This window comes from Mustela nivalis, assembly GCF_964662115.1.
Source record: "Mustela nivalis genome assembly, chromosome: 11".
In the NCBI taxonomy this organism is placed as follows: domain Eukaryota; kingdom Metazoa; phylum Chordata; class Mammalia; order Carnivora; family Mustelidae; genus Mustela; species Mustela nivalis.
Genome location: NC_139030.1, coordinates 99,810,363 through 99,825,695, shown reverse-complemented (window position 1 = coordinate 99,825,695; position 15,333 = coordinate 99,810,363). Strand labels below are relative to the sequence as shown.

At 34.5% G+C, this 15,333-nt stretch overlaps 1 protein-coding gene across 13 annotated transcripts in view; it reads left to right on the top strand.

The window, feature by feature from the left end:
• NBEAL1 (neurobeachin like 1) overlaps positions 1–15,333 on the top strand; it is a 206,804-nt gene that overhangs the window by 88,210 nt on the left and 103,261 nt on the right. For all 13 annotated transcript variants that reach the window (XM_082688842.1, XM_082688836.1, XM_082688834.1 and 10 more), the window contains 8 exons: positions 1,992–2,077; positions 6,005–6,094; positions 8,921–9,089; positions 9,547–9,680; positions 10,117–10,276; positions 10,382–10,484; positions 11,030–11,186; positions 13,120–13,278. In XM_082688842.1, the coding sequence (XP_082544968.1) occupies positions 1,992–2,077; positions 6,005–6,094; positions 8,921–9,089; positions 9,547–9,680; positions 10,117–10,276; positions 10,382–10,484; positions 11,030–11,186; positions 13,120–13,278 (1,058 nt within the window). The remainder of the gene's footprint in view (positions 1–1,991; positions 2,078–6,004; positions 6,095–8,920; positions 9,090–9,546; positions 9,681–10,116; positions 10,277–10,381; positions 10,485–11,029; positions 11,187–13,119; positions 13,279–15,333) is intronic.

Below are 15,333 nucleotides of genomic sequence, written 5' to 3'. Positions count from 1 at the left end.
GTGTAGTTAATTATAGTACACCATAGTTTTTTTGGTAGGCATAAGTAAAGCAAATGTTTAGGAAATTTTTAAAAAATTTTATTTATTTGACAGAGAGAGATCATAAGCAGATAGAGAGGCAGGCAGAGAGAGGGGGAAGCAGGCTCCCTGCTGAGCAGAGAGCCCAACATGGGGCTCAATCCCAGGACCCTGAGATCATGACCTGAGCCAAAGGCAGAGGCTTAACCACTGAGCCACCCACGTGTCCTAGGAAATTTTTTAAACATCATCCATAATAATGTCTGTATTAGTCTGTTAGGAGTGCTGTAACTACATACCACAGACTTGGGTGGCTTATACACTATTTCCTTACAATTCTGAGTGTTACAATTCCAAGATCAAATTTCCTTCAGGCTTGGTTTGTTGAGAACTCTCCCTGGCCTGTGGATGGCTACCTTCTCACCATGTACTCACATGGCATCCATCTTCACTTGGTGTATGTACAAAGAGAAAGATATCTATTCCTCTTCTTATAAGGGGCCCTTTTGACGTCACTTAACCTTAGTTACCCTAAAGACCTCCAAATATAGTCATAAAGGGGGTTAGAGCTTCAACATATGAGTTTGTGGGGGGAACATTTTTCAGTATATAATATTGCCAATACTTTTGACAGATTTTAATATATCAGTGAAACAAAATATAAACCTGTATTTATAAGAAATCATATGACTGATTCTAAAATCATGTGAGTCTTGTTCTAAAACTTGTCATTTTTATAATTTATTATTAATATACCTGAAGAAGTGAGAACAGAAGAATTAGGAGACCTTGGATAAGATTATAAGCTAATTTTGTTTTGGCTTTTTCCTTTCCTTTTGGCTGTGATTTTAAAGATACACACTGATGGTTATTATTGGATCATAACTATTTTCAAAATTCAAAACCTCTAAGTATTCATATATATTAACTGCAGAAGAGCTATTTTATGTAAAAATGTCTTTTTTAGGTAACATAGGAGTTTTGAGGTGATTGGGACTGCCCAAACTTTGAAAGTTTATATTAGAATCTTATTACTTTAAAACTCGCCAAAGTATATGAAAGTGCTCTATAATCTAAATAAACTTAAAGTTACTGAGTCATTTAGTGTAGTCATTATAGCTTATATAGTTTGGATTTTATTTTCATAATTTTTCCAACTTATAATTCTACTCTTATAATAATTATTTGTTGTATAGTCTTCATAATGATTTGAATGGCTGCATAATAGTTCATTGAATCCATATTGCATGATTTACTTAGGTTGTTTATAATTTTTAATTTGATATAAACTTCAGGTATTAAATGAGATGAACTATTTGTACTTTTGGTGTTTTTCCTTATTTGGGTGGGTTTACTTATGATAAATTCCTAGGATAAATATTCGGAGTGTTAGAATTTTGGCCGGGGGTGGGGGGGGCTCTCAGTAATGTTGCCTAATCAGTTTCCAAAAGGTGCATACAAATTCACAGTGCATACTACTAAAATGTAGGTAATGCTAGTTTCACCACAGGCTCATTAAGATGGAATGATCAGTACTGTTTCCTCCATTTTTGGGGGGAAGATGGAACCTTGTTGTAATTTGTGTTTCTTTGATTTTTTTAGTAAGTCCTCTTATTTTACTGTTCGATTTCTATGTTATCTATTCACAGTATTGGTTGATTGTTTCGCTCTTCCGTCACATAAATTTAAATTACATTAGATAAATTAATAGGTAAATTTAGTTATATTTGATATTAGTTTTTAATATCATATAAAATTTCCTTTCTGTATTGGAGATCTAACCACCCCCCAGCTTTTCTAGGTTTTAGACAAACTACAGGTGGTATAAAAATAAAGTTCATTTTGGCTAGTACGTTTTAACTGTGTTAAGTGGCTTGAAACGACTTAATTTTAAATTTTATTCTAATTACACAAACCAAGGTGGCCATATATATTCAGTGATGTTTGTGTATATGTGTATAAATAATTTTCAGGTCCAAACTGTTTAAGCCCTTGGAAATTTCAGGAGTCTGACATGGGTGACCTGCCGGCTAACATCCTTCTTCACTACACCGCAAAGGTGAGTGTAAATGCATGGCGTGTGTCTAGTTGTGATTATCCTGTGGGCTACAATTCCTTTCTTGTTCCTTTTGTCATTTCAATGAATAATTAAGGACAGACTTGAATTTCCATTAAAAAATTATTAATTTTTGAAAGAAGAGGAAAAGCAATAAAATTAAAGTGCACTTCTCAACTAGGATTCAAATGTTAATCATTATGTCATCCCAGTAGTATGGGTGGGAATCGGGGTGGGAATTTTTACTAATGAATTGACATCAGTAAATGAAACCGTTTAAACTTTTTGTTATCCCACTTCTTTGGAAGGAGAGATTAAACAAAATTATGCTCAACATATTTTTGTTTATTTTTTAAAGTAATGCAAGAAAACAAACCCCCAAAAATGGAATGTTTATTTCAGAAGGAGGAAAAAGAAACTACGTGTATGCATAGCATGTGTTGTCCTTTTTCCTTCCAAGAGCCACCTGGTGACAGTGATTAAGGTCAACAAGGGCTGAGGGAAAGATCAAATGTAGAACTGGGAGGAAGAAAAAAAAGTGGCATAAACAATATTAGTTGTCTTTGTTATACTAAATGTTACGTTGACCCAGAAAGTGCTTTTTGTGAGATTATACACTGTAGAACTTTTTTTCTAGTTGAGCCAGCTAGTACCTGGTCATAATTTAATATTTTGAATACTTATTTATTATATTTGGCCTAATAAAATTTACCTATCATTTGTATTCCCCTAACTTTTTTTTTTTTTAAGATTTTATTATTTATTTATTTAACAGACAGAGATCACAGGTAGGCAGAGAGGCAGGCAGAGAGAGAGGGGGAAAGCAGGCTCCCTGCCGAGCAGAGAGCCCGATGGGGCTCGATCCCAGGACTCTGGGACCATGACCTGAGCCGAAGGCAGAGGCCTTAACCCACTGAGCCACCCAGGCACCCCTTCCACCCCAGGAAAATTATGAATAATTTTTGTACTATATGATTCATTCAAATTTTCCCAGGTTTTCCCAAAAATACTTTGTTTAGCCTTTTCAAAACTTAAATCTGGATCAAGGTTCATGCATTGCATTGGCTATAATGTCTCTTGGGCCTCCTTTTTTTTAGTGTTTGCCTTTTGTAACATTAACTTTTTTCCAAAGATATGTTTGTCTGCTGAACTAGGCTTTATTTTCTTGGCAAGAACTATATCATATACTTATTTTTACTCAATTATAAGTAGATAGGAAATAATTGAATTTAATCTCACTAATGTATTTGGTAGCATGTTCTAGACATGTGATAGCTAATGGAATCTTTTTGGCAGTATGGTTTTCATATTCTTTTTTCAGATTTAAACTTGATAACGTTAGGTTGAATTTTTACAATTGGAACTTCCAACAGTAAAAAATCTGTAATTAGAAAATAGCCATTCTTGTTTTTCATCTCACTTACTAACAAATGCTAGTCTGGGAGGAGCTGCTCTAGAGGATTTTTCAGACAGTCAACAGTTCTTCATTTTTGTACTCATTTGTAGGAGGTGTCAAACCATCCATTGTTGGTAATTTTTTGAGTGTCTTCTCCGAGCCAAGAATTGTGCGGAACTTTCAGGATATAAAGATGAATAAAGTGTCTGACTTTAAGAAGCTTATAACCTAACGTGAAGTAAATATGTAAAAAAAAAAGTGCTATATAATTTTATGAGCATTTTTCATTTTAGTTACCATTTATTGACTATTTACACTATATCAAGCATTATGCTAAATGTTTTACATGTATTGTTTCACTTACCCTTTACAAAAATCCAAGGGTTATATGATATTACTTGTGTCTTTTATAAGTGCTAGTTTTCTTAGGCTCAGTAAAGACAAGTAACTTGCCTAGCCGCATAATTGTAGTGAGTGGTAGTGCTGGATATAGAACTCAGCCTATTTAATGCATATCCTTAACCTATACAATATTTTTGTGTTGGAATTAGGTACAAAATACAGTGAGCAACAAAGGAGAGTGGTTGGTTCTTTCAGAAGGCTAGAAGATGATAGAAAAGATGGTTTGATTTCTGTTTTAAAAAGCAGAGTTGAGGGGCGCCTGGGTGTCTCAGTGGGTTAAGCCACTGCCTTTGGCTCAGGTTATGATCTCGGGGTCCTGGGATCGAGTCCCGCATCGGGCGCTCTGCTCAGCAGGGAGCCTGCTTCCCTTCCTCTCTCTCTCTGCCTGCCTCTCTGCCTACTTGTGATGTCTCTCTGTCAAATAAATAAAAATCTTAAAAAAAAAAAAAAAAACAGAGTTGAGGAGGCATGTGCCAGGCCTAACAAGCAGCACCTTCAAAGGCACATACTGTAAAACTGGGATCTACATATATTTGGGTTTAGGGCACTTAGTAAGCAGGCACTAAGAAGAGAAGATGGCAGGAAATTAAATTAGAGGGCACGTGGAGGCCAGATGATAGCAAGGCTAACTAGGCAGTGCACAGGATTTTGAGGAGAAGAACAAAATATAATTAGGTTTGCATTTTAGAAAAAAGGTCTGAAGCTGCACTGTGAAAGTTAGATTGGAGGGATAGCAGATGGGAGGCAGTCATGCCATAAGGAGTTTTACTGTGTGAGGACAAGTCGTAGATACACGATACCCAAACAAAGGTTTGTAATGGGAGAAAAACATTTCTGTCTTGAGATTAATATAGTTTACATTGGGTTAACTGTAAACTCGATTTACATTTGTTTTATTAAAGCATATTTTCTCAGTTGCTTTAAGAAGAAAATAACTAATACATCATTTGTGCTACAATTTATAGGGTTTGGGGGTTTTTTTTTGTTTGTTTTCGGGGGGGGGGTTTGGAATGGTGATTGGATTCAAGGATACTTCATTATCTGCAAATTCACAGATTGAACATGAAGTTGTGTGCTTTATAATTCTTTATGGAAGTTAATAAATTTGACAATACAAGAACATGGAAGAAAATAGTGTCTTATGTCTGTGACTGGATTTTTATAAATTGTTTTGTGATTTCTGTATCACATTTTAACCATGTATTTTATATGTATCAATGAAATTATGCCTAGTGAAATACTGATCGGAATAAAACACAGAACTTTTTTTTTTTTTAAGATTTTATTTATTTTACAGATGCAGGTCACAAGTAGGCAGAGAGGCAGGCAGAAGGGGGGTGGGGAAGCAGGCTCCCTGCTGAGCAGAGAGCCCGATGCAGGGCTCCATCCCAGGACCCTGGGATTATGACCTGAGCCGAAGGCAGAGGCTTTAACCCACTGAGGCACCCAGGTGCTCCCAGAACACTGAACTTTTTAAAAAGCCAAAAATCTGTTTGCATATAATTGGCTTAAAACTTCTCTATTTTTAGTTGTTTTAACTTCACAGAATTTAAAAAAATTATTAATTGAAGTATAGATGACACACAGTGTTACATTAGTTTCAGGTGTACAACATAGTGATTTGACAAGTCTACGTTACGCTGTGCTCACAAGTATAACTGCCCTCTGTCACTGCACATCACTGATGCACACCACTGACTGTATCTCCTTTGCTTTACTTTTTATCCCTGTCACTTTCTCATTCCGTAACTGGAAGCCTTTATTTTCCACTCCCCTTCACCTGGTTTGCCCATGGCCCTCTCCTCCCCTCCCCTGTGGCAACTATCACTTCGTTCTTAAAAGAGAAAAAATTTTAAACTATGGTGACTGGTGAGTAAGTTGCTGCTATAGCTCATCTGTCAAATGGTATGCAGCAGTGACCTGCTTTTGATGAGTGAATGCTTTAGAGTCTGGTCCCTGATTCTTTTAAAGGACAATTAGAATAGTAATACTAAACTTCATATTGTAAGCATCTTATCCTTGACTATAATATATACTCTTTTAAATTATGGTGAAATGTTTCACTTATAGTTAAAATTATGTTTTGTCCTCATTGTGCTTAGCTGTTTGCCATATTTTCCTTTTATTCTTAGGCCTGCAAAAATTCAATCTGTCTTGATTTATCTACTAATTGTTTGCATGGAAGATTAACAGGAAACAAAGTAGTGAACTGGGATATTAAGGTAAGTTAATGATGAGCTACATAATATGTAAGTTTACTGATCCTTTTAAAGAGTTTATCTTTTAAGCACCACTGGATTGATCTGAATAATAAATCCCGGTAAAAATTTTTGCTGGCAACATAAACTGTTTGAAGTATAAACAGATAGGTAGTTGAATGATTAATTTGCTTGAAACTTAGTTACCTCCTTAAACCATGTCATGAATTTAACAGTTTCCTTCAGAAGAAGAATACTGCCTTGGTTCATTGCTCCACTTTTAAGGTATTTAATCCCTAAATCTGTGTGGTAGATTTCAACCCCTCCTAACCTCTCAGGGACTTCATTGATTATCATTTTTCTTCTGTGTTACATACTTCTGTCTGTGGTCTCCTATTTGTTAGCTTTGAACACAGATCTTTTCCTCCATGTGACTAAAGATGAGAGACTTTACCTCTTCCCCGCATCCCTCTCTAGCTATCATGACTTGTCTGTCTTCTTGATGTGCCTCATATGTGTGTGTCAGTTGGACATAATGTCTTCGGTTCTATCTAAGAGACCTCTTTATTTTCTAAGACTGAGTTAACCGCTTTTGTCATGAGTACCTGTAACACTTTATCATTTCACTTATTGTCAATAGTGACTTGCTTGATATTTGCTCGCTTTGATTCTCCAGTAGTCCTTAAGAACTTTGAAAGGACGTACCACTAGTGCATTTTACAAGGATATGCGGTAATGTTGTTTACTAAATTGTTAAATTAATAAAGGTTATTTAGATTAATGTCAAGTTAACTTGACTTTAGAATTAATGTCAAGTTAACTTGACTTTAGAAAGTCAAGTCAGAGATACCCTATTTCTAAAATATAGCATTCCCTTGCAAGTTACCTTACATAGAAATTATAGCCTAAGTAAAATTAAAAATATAAAAGATAGTTATAAGGCAACTTGCTGGTTAATTGACAAAAAAAATCATATATATATATATATATATATATATACACACACATATATACATATATATATGTGTGTATTTTTTTAAAGGAATTTATTTATTTATCATAGTGAGAGACAGAGAAAGCACAAGCACAGGAAGGGCAGAGGGAGAGGGACAAACAGATTCCCAGCAGGGAGCCCAGTGTGAGGCTGGATCCCAGGAACCTGAGATAATGACCGAGCCAAAGTCAGATGCTTAACCAACTGAGCCACCCAGGTGCCCCTCTTTTATTTTCTTTTAAACACACTTATGTATTGAAGAGCATGCACATTCAAACAGGGGGAGGGGCTCAGGGAGAGGCAGAAAGAGAATCCTCAAACTGAGCTGAAATCAAGAGTTGGGTGCTCAACGGACTGAGCCAGACAGGAGTCCCCCAGATCCCTTTCATCTTGTAGTCCATTAACACTGATTGAATACACTTACTGTTTCAGTGGAACAGAGGTAATTAGAATAATTCTGCCAGTGTAAAAATGAATCTATCAGTTAATGTTAGTCTTGTGTTATTCTTGTGGTATAAAGCATTTTTCTCTTTGACTTTGAGATGAAACCACTTAATTTTACCTGTTAAAATAGTAAGATTTATGACATTTGTCCATTCATAAGTTGACTTTTGCTGTGACTTATAAGATTGGCCTTATAAGGCTAGTTGCATATCTTATTTATATATAGAAAGCGGATTATTTTTGCTGTACATTATACTTGAAAATCAAAGTAGTTTTTGGTGCCTTTGAGTTATAACTATGGGAAATCAAATGGAATAGAATTAATAAGAGAGTTCATTGTGTTTTTTTCCTTCAGAAAATTATATTTTACTTTTTTGTTTGTTAGTTTGAAGAGCTATTTTTACTAGTGTCAGAGATAGAACTTAGTGATTCATCAGTTGCATATAACACCAAGCTCTCATTCTATCAATGCCCTCCTTAATGCTCATCACCCAATTACCCCATTCCCCCACCCAGCACCCCTCCTGCAACCCTCAGTCTGTTTCCTAGAGTTCAGTGTCTCTTACATTCATTGTATTTTTATACTGCAACAAAATCAAACACAAAAATAGTTAAATGACAACTGAGAAAAAAATACTTGCCATCCAAAAAGTTAATTTGCTTGCTATTACCTTAAAAATCAATATGAAAAACAGGCAAAAAGTATGAAGAGGGTTCTTTAATAAATGAAACTCAGTCTAGGTGGCAGATCAGAACATTTTAGCAGTTAATGTTGGCTAACCTTGGGTAGTACCCGGTTTGTAAGACACTATGCACTCATTTATTAACTTAATCCTGGTAACGACTTTACAAAGTGGGAATTATTAATAGCCTTATTTTACAGATGAAAAAATGGAGACCAGAGAGATTAGTAACTTGTTAAAGAATATGGACTGTATTTTGTTAAGCTATGCAAAATAGTCACATTGAACTTTGGTTGAAACCACCCACTTCACTTTTTTCTTAAGTAAAAGGAGAGGAGTCAGTGATATTTCTACCACCAAATGTATTTTTTTCTTAATTTATTTTGTTGTTCATTATACTTAATTGCCTTTGACAGTTGTTTCCTCTTATTTCACTCGTGTTATATTATAAAGTCTACTTAATGGGGTCAAATTTAGATTGCCTGTGTTTGGAATCCCTAAACTTTGGAAAACAAAGGTGCAGTAAAAATGGTCAGGCATAGTCTCAAGTATCGACTATGGTGACCGCATGGCTATTCTTGAAAGCAGCTGCCCAAACAAGGGTTCCTTTAGCTTCAACATTGTCTGAAAGTTTAGCAAATTATAACTTCATACATGCTTGTGTGAATATTAAATGACAGAATTGTGCTTGTTTTATAAAATTATAAAATTGTAATTGTCTTTTTTCAGGACATCATAAACTGCATAGGTGGATTAAATGTATTGTTTCCTCTGTTGGAACAAATCAGCCACTTGGGTGAAGGACAGATTTCTGAAGGAATGAATGAAAGCACAGTTTCTGAATTGATAACACCTGTAGAAGGAGATTGGGTTGTACTGACCTCCACGAAGGCATCAGGTATTGAGATAAAATTAATACAAGATAATCATTGAGAGATTTGGTTATTAATTGAAAAATAGATAAAAATGTCTTACCACCATTAGGAAGAAACTTAACCATTTGTAGCTGAAGCAGCCCACTCCTAATTTTACTAATGTAATTCAAAAAGTTCATAATACCTTAGTCAAAAAAATTAAGAAGTTGGTTTTACTCTTGACTATCCTTAATTTGTACTATTAGTGGAAATATGATAGAACTGCTAAATTTATGGTAATGAAAATACTTGCATGTGTATGTAGGTATGTGATATGCACTCACTGCTTTTCTCTGACACTTGCATTCTGCAAGTGACCTTGGAAGCAAATTGCTCAACCAAATTTCTTATTTGTTACAACACGTACTATAACATAGAAAATGTGATGTAAAAGTGATTAGAGTAATTATGATAATTAAAGACATGTTCACAATTCCTCAGAGTCAAGATTAGAAAGGAATTTAATTGCAACATTTATCTTGATTGTGAAGCACTTTATTCAAAGACATCCTATCAACCAGGACAATCTTACTCACTCCCATGGAGTTGCCACTCTTGGTGCCTTGCTGCAGAAGGTGAGCTTATTCAACATTCGAAGATATGGCCAATGATTGTAATTAGCAATTTGTCTTTAGGGATTTTCTTCTTACTAAGTAAAATGTTTTTTTAAAAACACTTTTGTGGTTGCATATTAGTGGACATATTTTTATTTCACAGGCAGATTTTTAAAACCTACTCTGAATCACCTTTTTACAAGAATTACTCAACTAACAGTATATAATCTTTGATATGTAGGACTTTGTTTATATTGGTATTTGGGATATTTGATAAATCTAAGACTTTTGGGAAAATATGTTCTAATGTACCTTGGTAAATTAAAGTTTAAGTTTATATTTTTGTAACAAAGATTCTCATATTTAGATGTTCTAAATTAATCATTTGAAATTAAATGTAGCTTAATGATAATTATTAAACTGAAATTTACAGGACCCTCATCTGTTTGGATTTCAGGTGCCAAGCTCCTTGATGGATGTTAATGTACTGATGGCAGTTCAGTTATTAATTGAACAGGTGTCATTAGAGAAAAATATGCAGCTCCTGCAGCAAATGTATCAATATTTACTCTTTGACTTCCGTATTTGGAACCGTGGAGATTTTCCCTTTCGAATTGGTGAGAACAGTCGTTGGATCAAATTTTACGTTTGTTTTAGAAATTTATAACCACCTGTGAGGTTTTATTTTAGTTATTCATTTAAGAGTGAACTTTGTATTTTAGGTCATATACAGTATCTTTCCACCATCATCAAAGACAGCAGAAGAGTTTTCCGAAAGAAATATGGTGTGCAGTTTCTCCTAGATACACTTAGGATTTATTATGGGTATGATGTCCTTGCTCCTTCTCAGTTTGATGTTGTTTTCTGCCTGCTGCTTGCTTGGAATGTCTAGATTATTTATTTTCCAGAAATTCTAATATCCTTTAACTTCAGAAAGATGATGCAGAGGTTAAGATGATGAACAATGGATCACGTAGATTGGGTTTGAATCTTGTGTTTCATTAATTGTCTGTCTGTAGTCAACTTACTCAACTTTTCTGTGCTTAAGTTTTCTTGTCAGTGACAAAGAGATAATAAATCTGTGACATCCTATCCATTTTCAGGATTAAACTAAATGTATTAATAACATGTAAAGCACTTAAAACTGTGTCTGTTACCTAGTGTTGTTTAAATATAAGCTGTTTTAACTATATCTTTGTCATCGAAACCCAAGGTTTTCCTTAAAAGGAAAAAGAAAACAAAGATACCATGAATTCTAATAGTTACATGGAAACATCTTTTTTTAAACTAAGAATTTTTTTGTATAAAAAAAGCACTAAAATGTAAAACATTTTAAATTTCAATTCTTGCACTTTTACTTTCTCTTTCAGGAGTGATTGTAAATACAGTGAGCTGTCTCTAGATGACATTCGAACAATAAGGACTTCTTTGTATGGACTGATTAAATATTTTCTGTGCAAAGGTGGAACTCATGAAGAGATACAGAGTATTATGGGTTACATAGCCGCTATCAATGAAGAAGAACAGGTATTTTGCTCAAGAAAAATCTGTTTTTTCTTCTTCACTCTTAAGTTGCTATATCATCTTCTTTTGAAATTACACATATATTAAAAATATTTTAACAAGATGGAATTGGGAGGGAGACAAACCATAAGTGACTCTTAATCTCACAAAACAAACTGAGGGTTGCTGGGGGGAGGGGGTTGGGAGAAGGGGTAGGATTATGGACATTGGGGAGGGTGTGTGCTTTGGTGAGTGCTGTGAAGTGTGTAAACCTGGTGATTCACAGACCTGTACCCCTGGGGATAAAAATATATGTTTATAAAAAATAAAAAATTAAAAAAATATATTTTAAAAGTAAGATGTTTATTATGTAAAATATAGTATTTTGCAGTTAAAGAAGTAAATTTTTATTTCCCAACTGAAAGTTAAATAAAATAATAGATGGTGATGCAATAAAATATTCTAGTTAGCTAAAAAGTAGTATCTGAAAATAGTTGTTTGGCAGTTCTGAAGCCTTTTTTCATAGGTCACATAATGTATATTTACCTGTCATCAAAGATACTGGGCAGATTTCTGACATGAATTTTAACACAGGTTCTGAAAAATTTTGCATAAAGAATAAATTATATTTCTATTTTTATATACTTTTACGTACATTTCTCATTTATACCTCAGAGCTACCCTTTAAGAAAATAGTTCTCAATTTATGGTTCCTGACCAGATTTACCTGTCATAAATGCACACTTACTGAACCATGCCTTCCAGGTAGTTATGATGCATGGTAAAATTTGAGGACCACTGATGTTAAGTATACAGACTAGGAATCAGTCTTCCCACTTGTGCATTTGGAAGTACTTTTCAGATAGATTAGTGACTTAAAAAGTTATACAGCTGACAAACATGGGAACAGAACACAGGTATATTTACTGCTATTTCTCTGCTCTTTCTGTATACCACTCTCAGCACCAAACTTGAGTATCCTTAAATTATGCTGATTCAAATATTTTGTGCTCTATAATGAAGTATTTGTTGTGTACTCAGAGATTACATGACTTCAAAATTGATTTATATAAATGAGTTAACTTAATCTATTTCCCCATAAAGTTAGACTACTTCAGAAGCTTCTTTTGGGGCATCTGAGTGGCTCAGTCGATTAAGCATCTGCCTTCGGCTCAGGTCATGATCCCAGGGTCCTGGGATCAAGCCCCACGTCAGGCTCCTTGTGCAGCAGAGAGCCTGCTTCTCCCTGTCTCTTTGCTGCTCCCCCTGCTTTTGCTCTTTCTCTGTCAAATAAATACATAAAATACTGAAAAGAAGAAGCAGCAGCAGCAGCAGCAGAAGAAGAAGAAGAAGAAGCTTTTTATTTAGAGTAACCAGTAGTCTTATTTCATGATAGCTGTGTTGTCACCCACTGTGATTCATTGCCAGTGATATTTTCTTGGTCAGTTCAGTCAATGAGGTATTTATTGAATGCTAATTATACACACAGAGTAATAGTAGATACTATAGGTATGTTATAATGAATGAATTAGCATTCTTTTAACCTAAAGAAACAAGGGTGGATAAGAGAGGTTTATAAATAATTATGAAACAAACAAACAAACAAAAAGAGACTATGACAACAGCTATAAGAGAGAAACAAAGTCCTATGAGGTTTTCATAGAAGAGTACTACTGTTGAGAAGACCAGGGAAGGTTTTATGGAAGACATGGTTTTTTATGTGGCTACAGCATTATACATATGGCCCAGCAGGTGAATATTCATATTGAGAGGATCTACAAAAGGAAATAAGCCAAAAGCAGAATGGAGGTAAAAGGCATGGCTATTTCAGAAGACATCAGATCATTGAGTTAAGCACTAAAACATTGGGGTATATAGGATTTAGTTTAAATATGACTTTATTTGTACTTCCATATATAAGTGTGGTTGTTTGTTTTGTGTTGTTTAATTTTAAAAGCTCTTTGGAATTTTGGATATGCTCTTCAGTCTCCTCCGTACCAGCCCAACTAGAGGTCAGCTTTTCTTGTTGCTGTTTGAACCAGGAAATGCTGACATACTTTATGCCTTGCTGTTAAATCAGAAGTACTCTGACAGACTAAGAGAAATCGTTTTTAAGGTACAAACATTTCTTAAGCATCTTTATATTTGGGGACATTTCTGAGTATATGAATTTACTTGTAAATATCCATTTTATGAATGTAAATTCTTTTTTCACGTCTACTTTAATTTTAAGTTGTTGTAGGGTTGCCTGGCTGACTCAGTAGGTTAAGTGTCCAGCTCTTGATCTTAGTTCAGGTCTCAGTCTCAGGATCATGGGTTCAAGTCCTGTGTTGGGCTCCATGTTGGGTGTGAAGCATACATTAAAAATTAATTAATTAATTCTTCAGTTTGTTTTGATATATATTTCTCCTATTTTGAACATTTAGAAACTAATTGTATTATAATCTGATCAGTTATTTAGTGGAAAATCCACTTTGTTATATCAATCTCAGTATAAAACCTCTTATTTCCCTTTTTTGCCTTCTTTTAAAAAACATTTTTTTATTTGAGTATAATTGATATGTAATGTTACAGTAGCTTCAGGTGTACAATGTAGTGATTCTGCAAGTTTATGCATTATGCTGTGCTCACCACAAGTGCAGGAACCATCTGTCAATATACAACCTTATTATAATACCATTGACTATGTTTCCTTTGCTCTACCTTTTATTCCTGTGATTACTCATTTCATAACTAGAGGTGTGTACCTCCCACTCTCTTTCACTAATTTTGTCTCATTTCTCTTTTGACTTACCATGGGTCTGTGTGGCAGGTCAGACATTTTAGCAGTTAATTATAATAACCAACCTTATGTAGCACCCACTATTTATCAGGCAGTATACATTCTTCATATATTAGCTAACTTAGTCCTTGCAAAAACTTTACGAAGTTGATATTATTAGTCCCATTTTACAGATAAACTGAGGCCAGAGAGGTTAGTAACTTGTCAAAGGATAATGAATATATTTTGTTAAGCTATCCAAAGTAGTCACTTTGAGCTTTAGTTGAAGCCATCCACCTCACCTTTTTTGTTAAAAATAAAAGAGTTAGTCGGGATACCTGGGTGGCTCAGTGGGTTAAGCCTCTGCCTTCAGCTCAGGTCATGATCTCAAGGTCCTGGGATCAAGTCCCGCATCGGGCTCTCTGGTCACCAGGGAGCTTGCTTCTCTCTACCCGCCCACCTGCTTCTCTACCTACTTGTGATCTCTGTCTATGAATAAATAAAAATCTTAAAAAAAAAAAAAAGAGTCATATTTCTACTTCTCATGATTTATTCTGTTCATTATGCCTGATCGCCTATGACATTTGTTTCCTCTTGTTTCATTAGTGTTACATTATAAAGTTTACATATGGGGTCAAGTTTGGATTGCCTCTGTTTGGAATCCCTAAACTTTGGAAAACAAAAGTGCAATAAAAATTACCTGGCGTAGTCTCTCATGAGTATTAATTATGGTGACCCCTGTGGCTGCTTTTTAAAGTATCTGCCCAAACAAATGTTCCTTTATGGAGATTAAATGTTATTTGTTTAAAAATGGCCTTATATGGATTATTCATCATATTATTCTGCCAAAATTACCCTTTCCATAGGGTTTCAGTATGTCACTTTTAAAACATTGATCTCACTTTAAAAAGTATGGAATTACTAACTCATTCTCCCATTTTGGCATATGGATGTGTTGCTTCACAAGATGTTTCCTTGTTCTTGACAATTATTTTGATAACTCTTATATAAATGTTACATAAATGTTCGATAAATCACTAGATGTATCTGGAATATCTTTTTGCTCTTTCACAACATACTTTTGTTTTTCATGGAGGCTGCAGGGTTTGTTTCTATCTAAGCCTTAGCCATTAAAAAGGAAGTTTTATTTCTTTGATCTGCAACACATGTAAACACGGGAAACACATGTAAACACATGTAAACTACAGGTTTATATATATTAATTATTTAAATACAAATGCATTTTAGTTCAATCTTCTTAAATCCATTTTTTAATAAGAGTATGATATGGAATATTCCTCCCTGTTACTGCTGGGTTTGTTTGTTACACTTAAGGAAAAAATGATTCTCCAAAATCATGCTTGTACAGTAACATTATATTTAATATTAACTTAAGTGACAGACTGTTCT